Genomic DNA, 14,596 nt, shown 5'->3' on the forward strand with positions numbered 1-14,596 from the left:
TGCTCAGCGTCCAAAAAGTGAGAAAAATGGCACCTCCACTCTCTACAGATCTTTGTGCGTATATCAGAGTGCCTCATGCTCTAAGTGACATGCTATCCCACGCTTTGCTTCACCAGTTAGGCAGCTATAAATAAAGTGACCTATGGCTAGCTTCCACATCAATGTGGTGAATCCAGCTGCAGTAGACTCAACATCTCATTACTTAGATTTCACGTGTCAAGGACAGCAGTTGTGCTGTTTTGAGAAAGCTGCATTTTACCTGTAAACATAAGGCGTTTTTCCTGAGATCTCCTGACACAACTTTCAAACCTCCCACTATGACATTTTTAGTCACTTTTCAGAGCAGGATCACATTTAAACCTTCTGCCTCGAAAGAAAACTCCTTGTGCTTCAGCACGTAACAGTACAGCAGAACGCGACCAGGAAAAGAAGAATCTGGAAAAGCTGCCCAGACATTAATTAGCTCTCATACCTTCCTTGGCCACAAACACTACCACAACTTTTGTGGACTATGGTCCAGTAATGGACAACTTTTTGTACTATGGTCCAGTGCATGCAGGAGGATGTTGGTTATCAATAAGATTTATGTTTCTGGAGTTCACGTGAGGTTTCCAGTTTTTCCACATTAGCCTCTGACTTGCATGGACTCAGCTAAAAGAGATAAGCAGCATTAGTAGTGGATATGAACCTTAGCTTTACTATAGCAGCACATTTTAGCCTTCTCTTCCCTGGCTCGGTTTCTTCACCGGTTCTTGAGGATGAAAATGTTGCTGTTCTTTGGTAGATACAAGAATTTGTCAGCAGAGTTCTCCTGTCCTAACACTGACACATGAACAAATGGGAACATTTTAAGCCTCTTTCAATCTCTAACCTAACCCACTGCACATAACCAAGTGGCAATGTGTTTTTATAGCATCTTTTCCCTTTTCCTCCCTCAGCAGGAATTCGCCTTATCCCTTCAGTCTCAACACATACACACGCTCACACACAGGAAGCCAATCCAACAAGGAGAGTATGGGCAAGAGTCAATGGAACAACGCTCATTAGTACATCATTATGAAATTGTTTCTTTCAAAGAATATAAAGTTTAACACATTCTGTACACGTTGTTGGTTTCTTAGTTATAAAGTAAACATAGTAATAAACTGTTCATAAAGCAATGACACGTTTCAGACACAGCCCCTTCTTTTGTTTTGTTGAAAGTCCTCTTCCAGTCGGAAACACTCAAGTGATGTACTGCAAGTGTGCATATGGTGTATGACAGCAGAGGAAGGAAGAAAGAGGCACTTTTGATCGGCTGGTATTCTTTGACTTCCCTTTTTCTGCGGAGGTTTATGTTCCTGACACTAGATGGTAGTGTTAGCACAGAAAACTGCTGAGGTTAGGCACTTGGCAACAAGGCTCCAAGGCTGTGCCCGCTCTCTGCTATGTCATCAGAATTGGTTTCTGCCGCACTTCCAGGATATCTGGGAGAGAAATAAAAAGAAACAGCACACTTAGGAGGACCTGGAAGTAGCCACCACACAAGCAATTCTGGACTGCAGCATACACCCCTTGTTACATCACAGAATTCAAAACACAGCTAGCATGAAATTTTGCCTATAAATGAAGTCTGATCCAATTTCTCCCTACCTGAAAGATGCTAAATGCTAAGTCTCAAGTATATCCCATCACACAGACATGATATATCTGACCTAAGTATCACTTATAGCGGCATGAAACAACATGTGTCTCAACATGGAGAGAGTGGCAATCTTCCAAAGAAAAAAAGTTTAAGCATGAAAGGATATACCAATTATTTTTGTTCTTGAAAGGAGAAATGCACCATCCTCAAAAACCTTAAGACGACTTTTGGCTCTGAAGATGTGCATACAAGCAATTTAACAGTCTCATCTATTTTATAGCCTGAAGTCTACATTCCTGCATTCTAAAGGCTGATCCCATGTGTTGGCTCCTCAGTTCTATACTGTCGAAGTGTGACAGAATATTAACCTTCAAGATACTTGTCTGATCATAGTCATCTTCCCAAATAATAAAACTAAAGTGTTGGCATGGAAATATGTAGAAACATCTGGAAACTGGGCTGCTAGGTCTTTTTCCAGGCTACGTGGAGAAAAAAAGAATGTGGAAAAAGGGAGCACATGCTTAATTAAGAGGCAGGTCACACACATCTGCACACAGAAGGTGACACGAGAAAAAAAACTGATCCATGGCTCCAGAGGGTTTGAGTCACACTTATTAAAAAAAAAAAAATGAGATGTAGTGGAGTAATCCAGTAAAGAGCCACAAAGGCGATTAAGGGATTGGACCCTCTGACATGCAAGGAAAGGCTGAGAGTTGGGTTGTTTAGCATGAAGGAATAGAAGGCCCAGAGCAGAGGAAGTCTTATTAATACACAAAGTCCAGATATTTTTGACTTTGATCCCCATCCCTAGGATTTTAATTTTGCAGTACAGGCTTCCCTCAGCTACCAAGGGGAGATCAACATCTCTCTGTAATGCTCCCCTCCTGTAGGAAAGCTAGCACGACACTAATGCATTCACTACACGAAGGACTGCAAATAGGCTCTACCTGATGTGCCATGCTAAAGTAAACACTGACAGTGAAGAACTGCACATTAAAATCCTGCCTTATAACCCAGACATTTTACGTCCTATTTCTGTGTGTCTCGATATATGCACTGACTCCTGCAACCATATGTCAAATAAATTAAGTCTCAGAAAGTACATTCAAGCTAAAAGCAAGTATTTGAGCATGGAGGCATTTGTGCCATCACTTGAGCAAGTATTATGTGCCAACAGGAACAATGCATTGTGTGTGAACTCTAAAATGCCTCTGGCAAGAGAGAGAGCAAGCTTGATAACACCAGCTAATTAGCTATAACAATGCCAACACAATTGTTGTAACTAATAATTATATATTTTGCTGAAACAAATAAAAATCCACTTTTAATTATAGGAGGATCAATTCTTACTGGAAATTTTAAAATTCTTCTCAGTTGAAATCAACTCCTATCCTATATGCAGTGAAATGGCAAATAATATAGAAGCATCTGTAAGTATAATTTTCTACCTTATCAGCTACAGTTTACTTACAGAGAAGAGAATGCTTAAAAAAAAAAATGAGAAAGCGATAGTGTTAAAGTATCCCAGAGTCCCAGGAGCTCCCTCATACTGCTAGCTATATCCCAGAGAGGCTAGCACGCCTGCTGAAATAGTTTTCCTTGGTTCATCTGCAATTTTAGGCATACAAGGATTATTTGGGTAAAAAATTGAAACCTCAGTTACCTGCCTTCAGGTTGAAAACTACAACTGACTGTGATACCTTAGTCATAGAATTATAGAATAGCTTAGGTTGGATGGGACCTTAAAGAACATGGAGCTCCAACCCTTCCACTGTGGGCAGGGTCGCCACCCACCAGCTCAGGCTGCTCAGGGCCCCATTCAACCTGGCCTTAAACACTTCCAGGGATGGCGCGTCCACAGCTTCTCTGGGCAACTTGTGCATCACCGCCCTCTGAGTGAAGAACTTTTTCCTAACACCCAAATTAAATGTTTCTCCTTTTAATTTAAAGCCATTTCCCCTTGTCCTATCACTATTAGGCCACGTAAAAAGTTGCTCCCCGTCCTGCTTACAAGCTTCTTTCAGGAACTGGAAGGACCATGATGAGGTCTCCCTAGAGCCTTCTGTTCTCCAGCCTGAACAAGATCAGCTCCCTCAATTCATCTTCCCAGGAGAGATAAATCCTCCAGCGCTTTGTAACCTTTCTAATAACCCTCCTCTGGATCTGCTTCAATAGCTCTGCATCCTTCTTGTGCTGGGGGTCCCAGGCCTGGATTGCAGCACTCCAGATGGGGCTTCATGAGGGCACAGATAATCATCTCCCTCATCCTGATGGCCACACCTCTTCTGATGAAGCCCAGGATACAGCTGGCCTTCTGGGTTGCAAATGCACTCTGAAAATCCTGAGCAAACATAGACTTGACTATCATCAATATAGTAATTGGCAGCGCTAGACCATCAACACAGGACTGACTGTTCATGGTGTGACACACAAAAAAATCATTTAGTCCCGTTAAAGAAATCGGGTGCCTAGAAGACTTACAGGCACTGTGGACTCCTGGATCAATCCAAGAAACTCAATTAGAAAACAAATCTAGGACTCTGCATTGGCAGAGGAGGTCACTAAATTCCAAAGCTACCTTTCCATAGCCCTTTCAGTCAAAGGTCTCTGCTATATACATCTATTGCTCAGTGGACAGGCACAGAATGAATTGCCTTGCATTCAGGAAGTAGATGAACTTTATATCTCAGTATTAAAGCCACTAACACTCCTCCAGAAGTAAAAAACTACCATCTTGTTTGAACCCTCACAAAGGAAAATCAGCTCAAAGCCTGAGAACAATTTGACACCATTCTGCTTGTTCACACTGATTTGCTGCTACAGTCAGCAAATGGGGTTTGTTGAGGTTACGTTTCCTTTCATAAAAAAGCTTGTTCCTCTATCTTAGTAGTAAAATCCCACAACACAGGGGCAACCTGGGAGAACCAAACAATTCTGTTTATAGGTAATGCATCTTAAAATTCACCTGTTAAAATTCGATGCAATGGCAAAGTGATGTAAGTTAAGTGTGCATAGAGTAGAAAATTTTCATCTGTTCTGTTCAGTTTCAGCCACGAGCCCACCAGAGACCGTCCTGTTCCAGATAAGGAACGTGACCTCAGATTTGTTGCATTGTGCAGATCTGTAAAGGTAGAAGACAGCAAATTTTAAAGTGATTGTACTTTCTGTAATTCACTGTAAGACTCAATGAAAGCTTGTGAAAGCCGAAGAAAAAAAAGGAAACCCAACTATTCACCTTCAAGAGGTGAATCACACAGGCATGCCACTTATTTTTAAATTAGTTAGAACATGCCCAATACAGAACTCACTATTTACATTGAAGCTAATGAACTACAGCAACAGCTGGCAGCAGCAGTAAACCATCATCCACTAATAGGCCAGCTAGAAAGGGAGGAGGAAGGAAGAACCTGCACAGGCAAAATCCTATGCAAGCCCTCCTTCGTATATAAAATAATAGAATATCCTTACAAAGTAGTTGTTCATGTTGAAGTGTAACAGAAACAAAATTCCATCTTATGAAAAATATTGTAATCTACAAGATGCAAGGAGAGTCAGTATTAGTAAGCAATTTCACTGTGGTCTCCATGCATTCCCCAAACCAAACCAGGGATCCTTCTGCCAAAGTTAGTTTCGAGATCCACAAATATACTTTAAAACAAAAAAAATACTGAAACCCCTGTAAGCTCAAGATTTTTATAGCTGTAAGCACAAATGCATGAGTTACATCATCCCAGTGTTCTTAAGTGTACTCTCCATTCCTCTGTCGAACTTAGCCCTAACCCACAGCACTAAAAAGCACATGAAGTAAACATATTCCTGAATCAGTCTGATCCAAGCTCTGAGCAGCACTTGCTTAAAAAATAGGTTCTGATCAACCAGAGGCCTTACCAAAGAAAAAAGCAGCAGCACATAACATAGGATTAGAAAATGTTGATTTCTTTCCCTATAAATACATACGGCCAGTCTATTCCCTCTTCCCACATATTAGAACTACGTCAACAGCACCACAGTGATCAGGTCAGAATGACCTAATTCTGGTAGCTATAATAGGATCAACTCTCCTGCTGCGTCATGCTTGCACACAGCAAAATCAAGTGAAGTCTCTCGGGCAGTTCATGTGCACATCAGGTCTGTCTGTATTGGGGTCAGATCTGCAGCAGCAGATCCAGAACACTACTGACCGTCAAACAAGCCAGTTATTCTCCACCAACAAGGCCAAGAGATAGCAGAATTTCCCTACAATAATCCCAACTTTGGGTGAAATAAGGTCAGCTTTTTCCCTTCTGGGTAAAAAAAAAAAAAAATAGTAATAACAATAATGGAATTTCATTACTGCAGTGCCTGATTAAACACTGGTAAGACATTCAGGTTTCTACAGTTTATTAAGAAATCTAATGTAGGTATTGCTTCTTTCAGAAAGCCCATTCTAAAGTAAATTAAACTTCCTAGCATAAGCTTTTAAAATACTCATTTTAAAAGCTATATACATGTATTTTTAAATAAGGCCCAGGAACAGTAAGGTCAAAACATCCACAACTGTAAACAAAATCACACATCTCAATATTTTATACGTAAGCTCTAATATTTGCATGCTATAAAATGTTTGGAAAAATCAGTCATTTTTCCACTCAAACGTTTTTAAAGGAATTGAAAATGAAAATAATAAGAATGTTCATCATTATGACCATTACCATTCTAGGATCAGACCTAGTATATTGAGCAGGCACCATCACCTGGATGGAAAGCTGCTGGATAAAAGCTTTGAACCCCAGCCTATCTTCTGCAGCCTCCAGGAAAAAAAAATTGGGACAGTAGGACTGCATATGGGAAAGCTGCTCTTCCCATCATACTACATAGTAACTGATCCACACTGTAGCCTTTACATAATTAAACATGGAGACAAATTGGTTTTCCGCCTTCATATAGATGCTAAATCTGTGAACCCAGTTTTGGAGTGGCACCACAGTTGGACTTTCTGTGGAGCTGTGTTTTTCATGCTGCAAACCTTTTGAAAAATCCAGCATTGGGATCCCTTTCCACAGATGTGTTTTTCCCTTCTCTCTGAAAGTCTGTTTAGCTGATGTTACTTGTCTCACCTCCACCATCATCATCTCTGAAGAACTCCTCACTGTCATTCGCTGAGTGGGATTTTTTCATCTCAGCAATTCGATTTCGGGGCACTTTTCTCTTAAGAGATGGGGAGAAAAAGGATGGGCGATTGTTGCGTTCTGGGGTTGGTGGTGTGCTGAAAGACGTGAGCTGAAAGAGAATAGAAGAAATGCTGGAGAAAATTTTGCTCATGTCTTATTAGAAGCATAGAATGTTTTAGTCTGAAATGTGTCACAAGGCAGTCACATTTAAAACAACTGGCATCTAGCTGCAAGTTTTAGCATAGTGGTCAGAGAATGTCAACTGCAGAGTCACCTCAGCTTCAAGCTGCTCATCGAAATAAGATATTTTGATGCATCAGCACCCTTAGCTGTCACGTGAAAAATAAAATAATGAAAAAACCCTTTCTCTTCAGAGCTGTCATGTGATCACATTACACAAAAATTTATGATCACAAAGGATTAATAACTTATTTAGGCACCAACAACATCAATCTTATTTTTGCGTGTTGAAATGCAGAAGACTTAATAAGCTAAGAACATACTTAGTGAACACAGAACTGTGCATCATCATGTAAGCACAAGGTAGTTGTTTCCCAGGTTAAATGGATGCCACATGAGATCACCGTAAACGTCACTGTGAAGCAGGGTCACCAGGCAATTACCTAACCCAAGAACATGACACAAAAGCCCAATCAATGCTCAACTGTACGTGTATTATTTCTCTATAGAAATAATTTCTTTCATCTCAGCCTTCCTTTCTCACACTGTTGATTTAACAACCCTGTAACGTTTCCTAAAATGAGATCTGATACTGCTTGTAATTGTCCTTGTAAATATGGAGGGAAGTGATATGCAGTGGAGAATGATAGCTAAACCACATTGGTGTTGCACTGAAGAAGCCCTTATGTTATCCCTCTTTCATTAACATATATTTAAAAAAAAAAAAAGGCATTCAATCACCCAAATGATCCTCCCATAATTGCACTTGATCTTTAATCTATGCTTGTCTCAATTTCTTTTTAATTCCATAGTCATTTCTTATCACACCTGGAGGGTAAACCAGAAGCAGACAAAAGGCCATCAAAACCATTAGCAAAGAGTAACAACGATACATCATCAGAGACACTGGAAGCCTGGTAGCTATCAGCCCAGGAATTCCCACCAGGCATGGTTTCCACAGACTGTATCTCTACAGTACAGAAGACACACATTCAATTAATGTGTTCAGTGTGACTGCTCATCTGGCCTTTTAAGAATCCAGAAGTCATACTCTTCCATGGGCACATCTGAAAGCAGCTCTGTGGGTCTATCAACTACAGGCTTAGTGATGTTATGTGGGAATCAGTAATCACACAGCCTGGGTCAGGACACACCTGTACAGATATTTTGAAGGCAAACGCTGTCTAATCCCCATTAACTAGGTTAAATATCATTACTAAAAACAATGTGTAGGATTGATTAAGGGCCAAAGCAGAATCTCTGGATACTTCATTCATATTTTACTGCGCTTGCTTTAGAATTCAGCATATGCATAATCACAGTTCTGCATCTAGATGTATAGTCCTTGCTTTAATATTACAATCTTCCTGCTGCTGGCAAAATCTCTCCATAAAACTCCTCAAAAGTTACCTGGGAGGTTTAGTAAGAAAGCTACACCATACACAAATTCCATGTTTCTAGGTAAACCCCATCTTGTACAGAAATGGAATTAATTTTCATAGAAAATAGGCAGCTCCATCATTTTCAGCATCAACACTGCTGTTGTTTCAACAAAACACTCCTCCAGAAATATGAATCATGCATTCTTCTCTGTATTCAGTATTTGATCAAGGAAAACTGTGACTAAAATCCATCTGCACATGGGGAGTGTATAAATAGGAGGGAGAACAACTGTTTAGATGGGTTGATAGTGATAGGACAAGGAGGAATGGTTTTAAACAAAGACAAGGGAGGCTTAAGGCTGGATATTAGGAGGAAGCTTGTCACTCAGAGGGTGGTGGCACACTGGAACAGGCTGCCCAAGGAGGTTGTGGATGCCCCATCCCTGGAGGCATTCAAAGCCAGGCTGGACCTGGCTCTGGGCAGCATGGTCTAGTAACCACTAGACCCTGCACATAGCAGGGGGGTTGAAACTTGATGGTCTTTGAGGTCCTTTTCAACCCCGGCCATTCTGTGATTCTGTGATACACTGAATATATTCAAAATACACACATGCAAAACTAAGGTCAGAACCATCATGTCAGACAATTCCAGCTTTAGTCCCTCAACTGACTTTGAAGTAAAACATATGCTTAACCTGAGCCTACTTACTCTCTCATGAACTGGGGAGTCTGGATTTGAATCTTCTTCAGTTCCATAAGGTGAAGTGTCGCCAGTAGGAACTCTACTCACTGCCATCTCTGCATGTCCTTTCCCTTGGGGCCCTTTCATTCGGACAAACTCCATGTTGTTATATTTATAAAAGCCAAAGGACATTCTTTGAGCCATCTTTGCTGCAACACTCACCTACAGTGCATGAGATAAGAAATACACACAATTTAATTCCCAGATACAAAATATGATTTTATTTAAGTACAAGTAAAAACCTTGCGAATAATGGTTAATATCTTGATTCTTACGAAGCATTTTAAGCCCCAATATGAAGCAAATTCTAAAGGGAAAGCAATGTTACAGATACAAAAACAGTGGCTCAGAGAAGAATCAACTCTTTCAGCTATCCCAAAAGCAGAGTTATCCAATGACGCATTGAGATAACAAGTCTTTTCCCAAACCAACACACCATGGCACATTGGAACACAGACAGGCACACTCACAGCTCCTCACAGGTGTGCAGGAATGTTTGCTTGAGTCAAAACATCTCAGACAACTAAACTTGAGCAGAATGGGCTTGTGTGCCTACCTTACGGGAAGCATAATTCTGACATTTTTATATTCACTTTGTCAAGCACAAAGCGTAATGACAGAGTCCTGATGCACAATTAACACCTGCACGACAACATCACCTGCCACAAAACCCTGACAGCTTTTGAACTCATGGCAGAGAGAAGGGTTCTGTTTCCACTCAACACAACTGGACCAAAAACTGAACTGAGAAATGGAAGAGAGAACAGAACAATATGAAAATGGTCAGGGTTTAGTCAAGTAAAATAAGAAGGATCTATCCACAAACTTCAGTGGTTTATCACAACTTTCAGCACTTTAACCCCTTAAGGAGCCAAGTTTGCTCGTAATATAACAATCCATACTGCACTAAGAATTAAAGCAGACAACTAAAACCCAAGTAACCCTCAAAATACACATAGCTTACTGCTGCTTTCTTCTGACAATACAAAGTCAGAAGATTTACCTTTACCTGTAATCAAATATTATAACAAACCATTCCATTTTTCATCGAATAGAACTGCAGCATGGTCAAGCATAGTCAACATGGCCAATTCCTCAGCTATAACACGACACTAACACATCAAATGTTGTCTCTCTACTGCAAGGCTTTCTTATTTAGTCCTTAGAGACTCTGCAGTCTCATCTGCTGGTAATTTCAGACAATAAGATGATAGCAGGACAGAGAGAACTTTAGTTTCATGTTCTTTGGAAGAAAAACTACAAAACAACTCTCGTTTCAAATTGAGAAGAGAAATTGTTCAGAATCTCTATTGAAAGGGGTAAAAACAAAGAAAAGTGAAGTTTACAGCCACAGTGGGTACTGATTGGCTTTCTTTTCTTTTTAATCCTTCAGTACTGTCTTCGCAGCAAATCTTTGGTGAAGTTTATTGGCTCTTGCCACCTCTCAACTTCAAAACTAAGTACTGAATTTGAAGCTGGGAGAGATGGCATTTCAAATTCCTATCCAAAAACAATGAAAACTTATTTTGCAGGAATGAAACTCAGTGTAGTGTCCTCTGTACTTGTGTACAGAAACATTTTAAATATAACAGATATCAGAGTTCAAGATCTCCCTGTAAAACATGCCTTTTCACAGGTAAGTAGAAAAACTCATGAGGTTTCAGAAAAATGGAAGGGCTCCCAGAACTGTGCTATTCACATCTATTTTGGTGTCACATCCTGCCACGCTTACCAGCTTTACTCCTTTTGGCAAACACAAGACTAATATATCCTGATCTGAGAAACTTCAGCCATTTGAGACAAAAAGCACCAACTATGGAGCCGCTTTCAAAGCCAAATAGGATGAATTATGATGAAGATGATCTAACAGGACAAAAAGCCAACAATCTCAGTACCAAAACTATGGTTAACATCACTGCTACAAGACGTTGTTGATCAGATCACCTTACCCTGTTGTCATAGACCTTCTTGAGTGCTTCATAGCGGATGGATCCCTGGAAAATCACCCCTTGGAAAGTGTTGCTTTTGTCACTGGCCACCAGCTCCACACAGACCATTTCTCCTTCTCCCACAGTCATGTCACTGAAAACCTGGATGATGCAAGACAAAACACTTAAAGGAAAATTGCAGCTGTCGAAGTTCAAATACTTTCAGATTCCCTCTCCTTATGTCTAACGCAGATTCAATGTCAATGGGAAAATGCAAGGAATCTGCAGGCTCCATCCCAGCCTTTCCAAAGATCACAGACTCTAGACAGTACTCACTGCACATCATGCATTAGGATAGGCATCTCCTAAAATCATCCTCTCTTGCTTCAATCCTTCATAAAAGACTTACACCAAAGCTCTAAATCCAGATTTCAGAGATATTAAATAATGAGGAAGATCTCATATATATAGTGTATATATACACACACAACACACACACTATGTATACTATATATAATAACCATGACTTGCACAATATTCAAATAGCCAAAAGTATTTCTTCAAAAGTGCCAGAAAACAACTCCTTAGGATATTAGACCAGTATAGGACAAAACCCCACTGCAGCAAGTAACTCACCTCTTCAAAACTGTCAATCATGAAGAATATGTTGGGATAGCTAATCTTTGACTCTTCTCCTTTGCTATCCATTGGGTGTTTACTAGGAGATGCAAACACTTGCTGAGAAAGATATTGAAAAAGAAAATTACATCTTCTCAGTTAAATGTGCCCAGGAACAGGCACATCAATTTTCAGGCAAGCAATGCCTAAACACCATGGTCAACACTGCACAGTCAGCCAACACCTGCACTTAGGTTGGACATCCTGAAAGCAAAGCTCCCCTTACAATAATGACAGAACCTTCCACTCATGAAATTCATGAGTTTTCATGTGCAAACAATCAATTAATTCACGGTAGATGTTTCTGTATGCATCTGAGCTCTCACCAACCTCTCATGCTTGCATCAGAAACAGCATTGCTAGCAGGAGCAGGGAAGTGATTGTCCCCCTGTACTCAGCTTTGGCACCTCAAGTACTGTGTCCAGTTTTGGGCCCCTCACTGCAAGAAAGACATTGAGGCCCTGGAGCAGATTCAAAAAAGGGTGACAAAGCTGGTGAGGGGTCAGGAGCACAGGGCTTATGAGGAGCTGCTGAAGGAGCTGGGGATGTTCAGCCTGGAGAAGAGGAGGCTCAGGGGAGACCTCATTGCTCTGTACAACTACCTGAAGGGAGGTTGTAGTGAGCTGGGGGTCGGCCTCTTCTCTCATGTAACTGGTGATAGAAGTAGAGGGAATGACTTTGAGCTGCACCAGGGGAGATTTAGGCTGGTTGTTAGGAAATACTACTTTTCTGAAAGAGTGGTCAGGCACTGGAATGGACTGCCCAGGGAGGCAGTGGAGTCACCGACCCTGGAGGTGTTCAAGGAACTTTTGGATTTTGTGTTGAGGGACATGGTTTAGTGAGAACTATTGGTGATAGGTGGATGGTTGGACTGGATGATCTTGTAGGTCTTTTCCAACCTTGGTGTCTCTGTGATTCTGTGATTCTATGGCAATGCTTTTCATTAACCAAAAACCATCCTGAGTTGTCGTTAAGTTAATGCAGTCTGCTGTAATGTAAAATCACAAACACAGCAAGAGAGTTACTGTGAAGCTGCTGACCTGACACTGTACAATGAATGTTGTTGTTTGCTCAGTCTCACAATAAGACCAGTATTACTCAGTAATGAGACATGAGGGCTCTCAAGAAAACAGGAACTCAATTTCTCATCCCCACCTTCCGCTTCTGTTTCTTTCCCTCGCCACCGTACTTCCTGTAGTACAGTCTTCCCCCTCTGAAGCAATTCCTCATCCCCTCTTTGTTCATTTCCTCTCCAAAACTACTAACATTTAAAAAGCTGACAGCTTTAGATTTCAGCAGTCCAACAGGACTACAAATAGCTTAAAAAGGAGAGGAATTTATACTAAGTAGCTTTCTTTGTTTCCACTTCTGTTTACAAAGCTTTGAATTAAAAGAAACACACCAAGTTTCCTCAACGCATTCACCATGGGCTAAAAGATCTGAATTCACCCAAGCTGTCAAGCTTGGGACATCCTTATTCCAAGCCATTCAACCAAATACATGATTTACACATAGATTACTAAAAAGAAATTCTGCTGCTTCTTGGACTGATGCCTGAAACAAGGACATCTTCAAGGCATCTTTGTTCCTATGCCATACAATGTAAAGAAAAAAAAAACAAAACAAAAAACCCATAATATATACTTTCTAAAGCCACAACAATCAGAACAGTAATATAGATCTTAAGAAGTTGATTCATGCATGTTTCAATATAATGTCCTAATGCAAACATGCTTTCTACAGTACACAGAATTGCCCTTTCTCCTCTCTCTATACAACAGCTTCACAATATTAGGATGTCCAGGTAAATTTTAATGTTCCTAGTTTCTCCTAGATAGGAAGAAACAAAGCAAAATTTGTAAGCAGCCTCACATTATGAGCCTCAAGAAATGAGGAAGAGAAAACCTCACTCTTCCACAGAACATTGCCCAAGTGCTTTGGGCAGGCCTCTTATTCTCATCTTCCTAGTTTTCAAAGGCACGCTCAATATTTACAGATTTGTTTTTCTCAAAAGAATTTTGCAGAAGTTAACTCAGGGTGAAATCTGAACTTGTATACAGCAGAAACAGTAATGAGAAATAAAAGACTTGTTGCCTTAACAGCAACACGTTACAACATTGACTAGGGATCCCTCCTTAAACTAGGAGGGATTTTTGTGCCCAACGTGCAAATTGTAAATAAAATAATCAGCAGTGCTAGTTTTCTTTGTAGGCAAAACAATTTATTTCAATGAAGTAAAACTGGTTAAAGGATTTTAAAACACTGACTTATTTTAGCTAAAGCCACACAAGCAGCTGAGAGAACAAAAGAAGTTGAAATCTCTGGGATGAACAGTTTATGCAACAGAAACCTTTTAGAGTTGAATTTCTGTCAACCAGGAAAAAGTATTGCAAGAACTGCTGAAAAAATGGGTGAAGAAGTCTAGGGTTTCTTATTCCCATCCACTTCATGCTTATCATTCAGTCTCCTCCCCTATGTTAAACCTTGGATTAACTGTATGCTACACACATCAGCTATGAAAGTCCTCTGTGGGCTGATGTAAGGAATAAGCAATTTAAGGAAGAAAATAGGAACTGCATAAAAAGCAATAAAAAGATAAGATGCCAATCAGTAAATTGCCTACTGTTTAATATACCTACATTACAAATGTATCCTGCAGGATTTTTTTTTTTTTTTTTAAACTCATGACTTGTACAAACTGGGTGAACCTCTGATTTCACCCTAACAGTCAGACATACTCCTCTCAGCTCACTTTTTGCAAATCCACTAAGCAAAGATACAAATCTTGAGAGTGCAGAGAGGTCTTTATGGCTTTTTGAGATGGGCTATAATGTACATTTAGATCCCACATTTAGCAGACTGCTAAGATTTATCAGCAGGCAGACCTGAGCTGGTTCAGCAGGATGAAACTG

At 40.3% G+C, this 14,596-nt stretch overlaps 1 protein-coding gene across 3 annotated transcripts in view; it reads right to left on the reverse strand.

Annotated features, from left to right (window-relative positions):
* Positions 1-1,047: 1,047 nt before the first annotated feature.
* The window catches only part of KIAA0930 (KIAA0930 ortholog), a 61,148-nt gene continuing 47,599 nt past the window's right edge, over positions 1,048-14,596 (reverse strand). For 2 of the 3 annotated variants that reach the window (XM_042890442.1, XM_042890443.1), the window contains exons 5-10: positions 11,643-11,744; positions 11,028-11,168; positions 9,046-9,240; positions 6,721-6,883; positions 4,590-4,745; positions 1,048-1,466 (exon numbers count right to left, since the gene is read on the reverse strand). In XM_042890442.1, coding sequence (XP_042746376.1) covers positions 1,426-1,466; positions 4,590-4,745; positions 6,721-6,883; positions 9,046-9,240; positions 11,028-11,168; positions 11,643-11,744 — 798 coding nt within the window. In that variant the 3' untranslated portion in view covers positions 1,048-1,425. The remainder of the gene's footprint in view (positions 1,467-4,589; positions 4,746-6,720; positions 6,884-9,045; positions 9,241-11,027; positions 11,169-11,642; positions 11,745-14,596) is intronic. The other variant, XM_042890444.1, reaches the window with a different exon arrangement.

This window comes from Lagopus leucura, unplaced genomic scaffold (assembly GCF_019238085.1).
Source record: "Lagopus leucura isolate 7727_CA_CO unplaced genomic scaffold, USGS_WTPT01 Super-Scaffold_100159, whole genome shotgun sequence".
Lineage (NCBI taxonomy): Eukaryota > Metazoa > Chordata > Aves > Galliformes > Phasianidae > Lagopus > Lagopus leucura.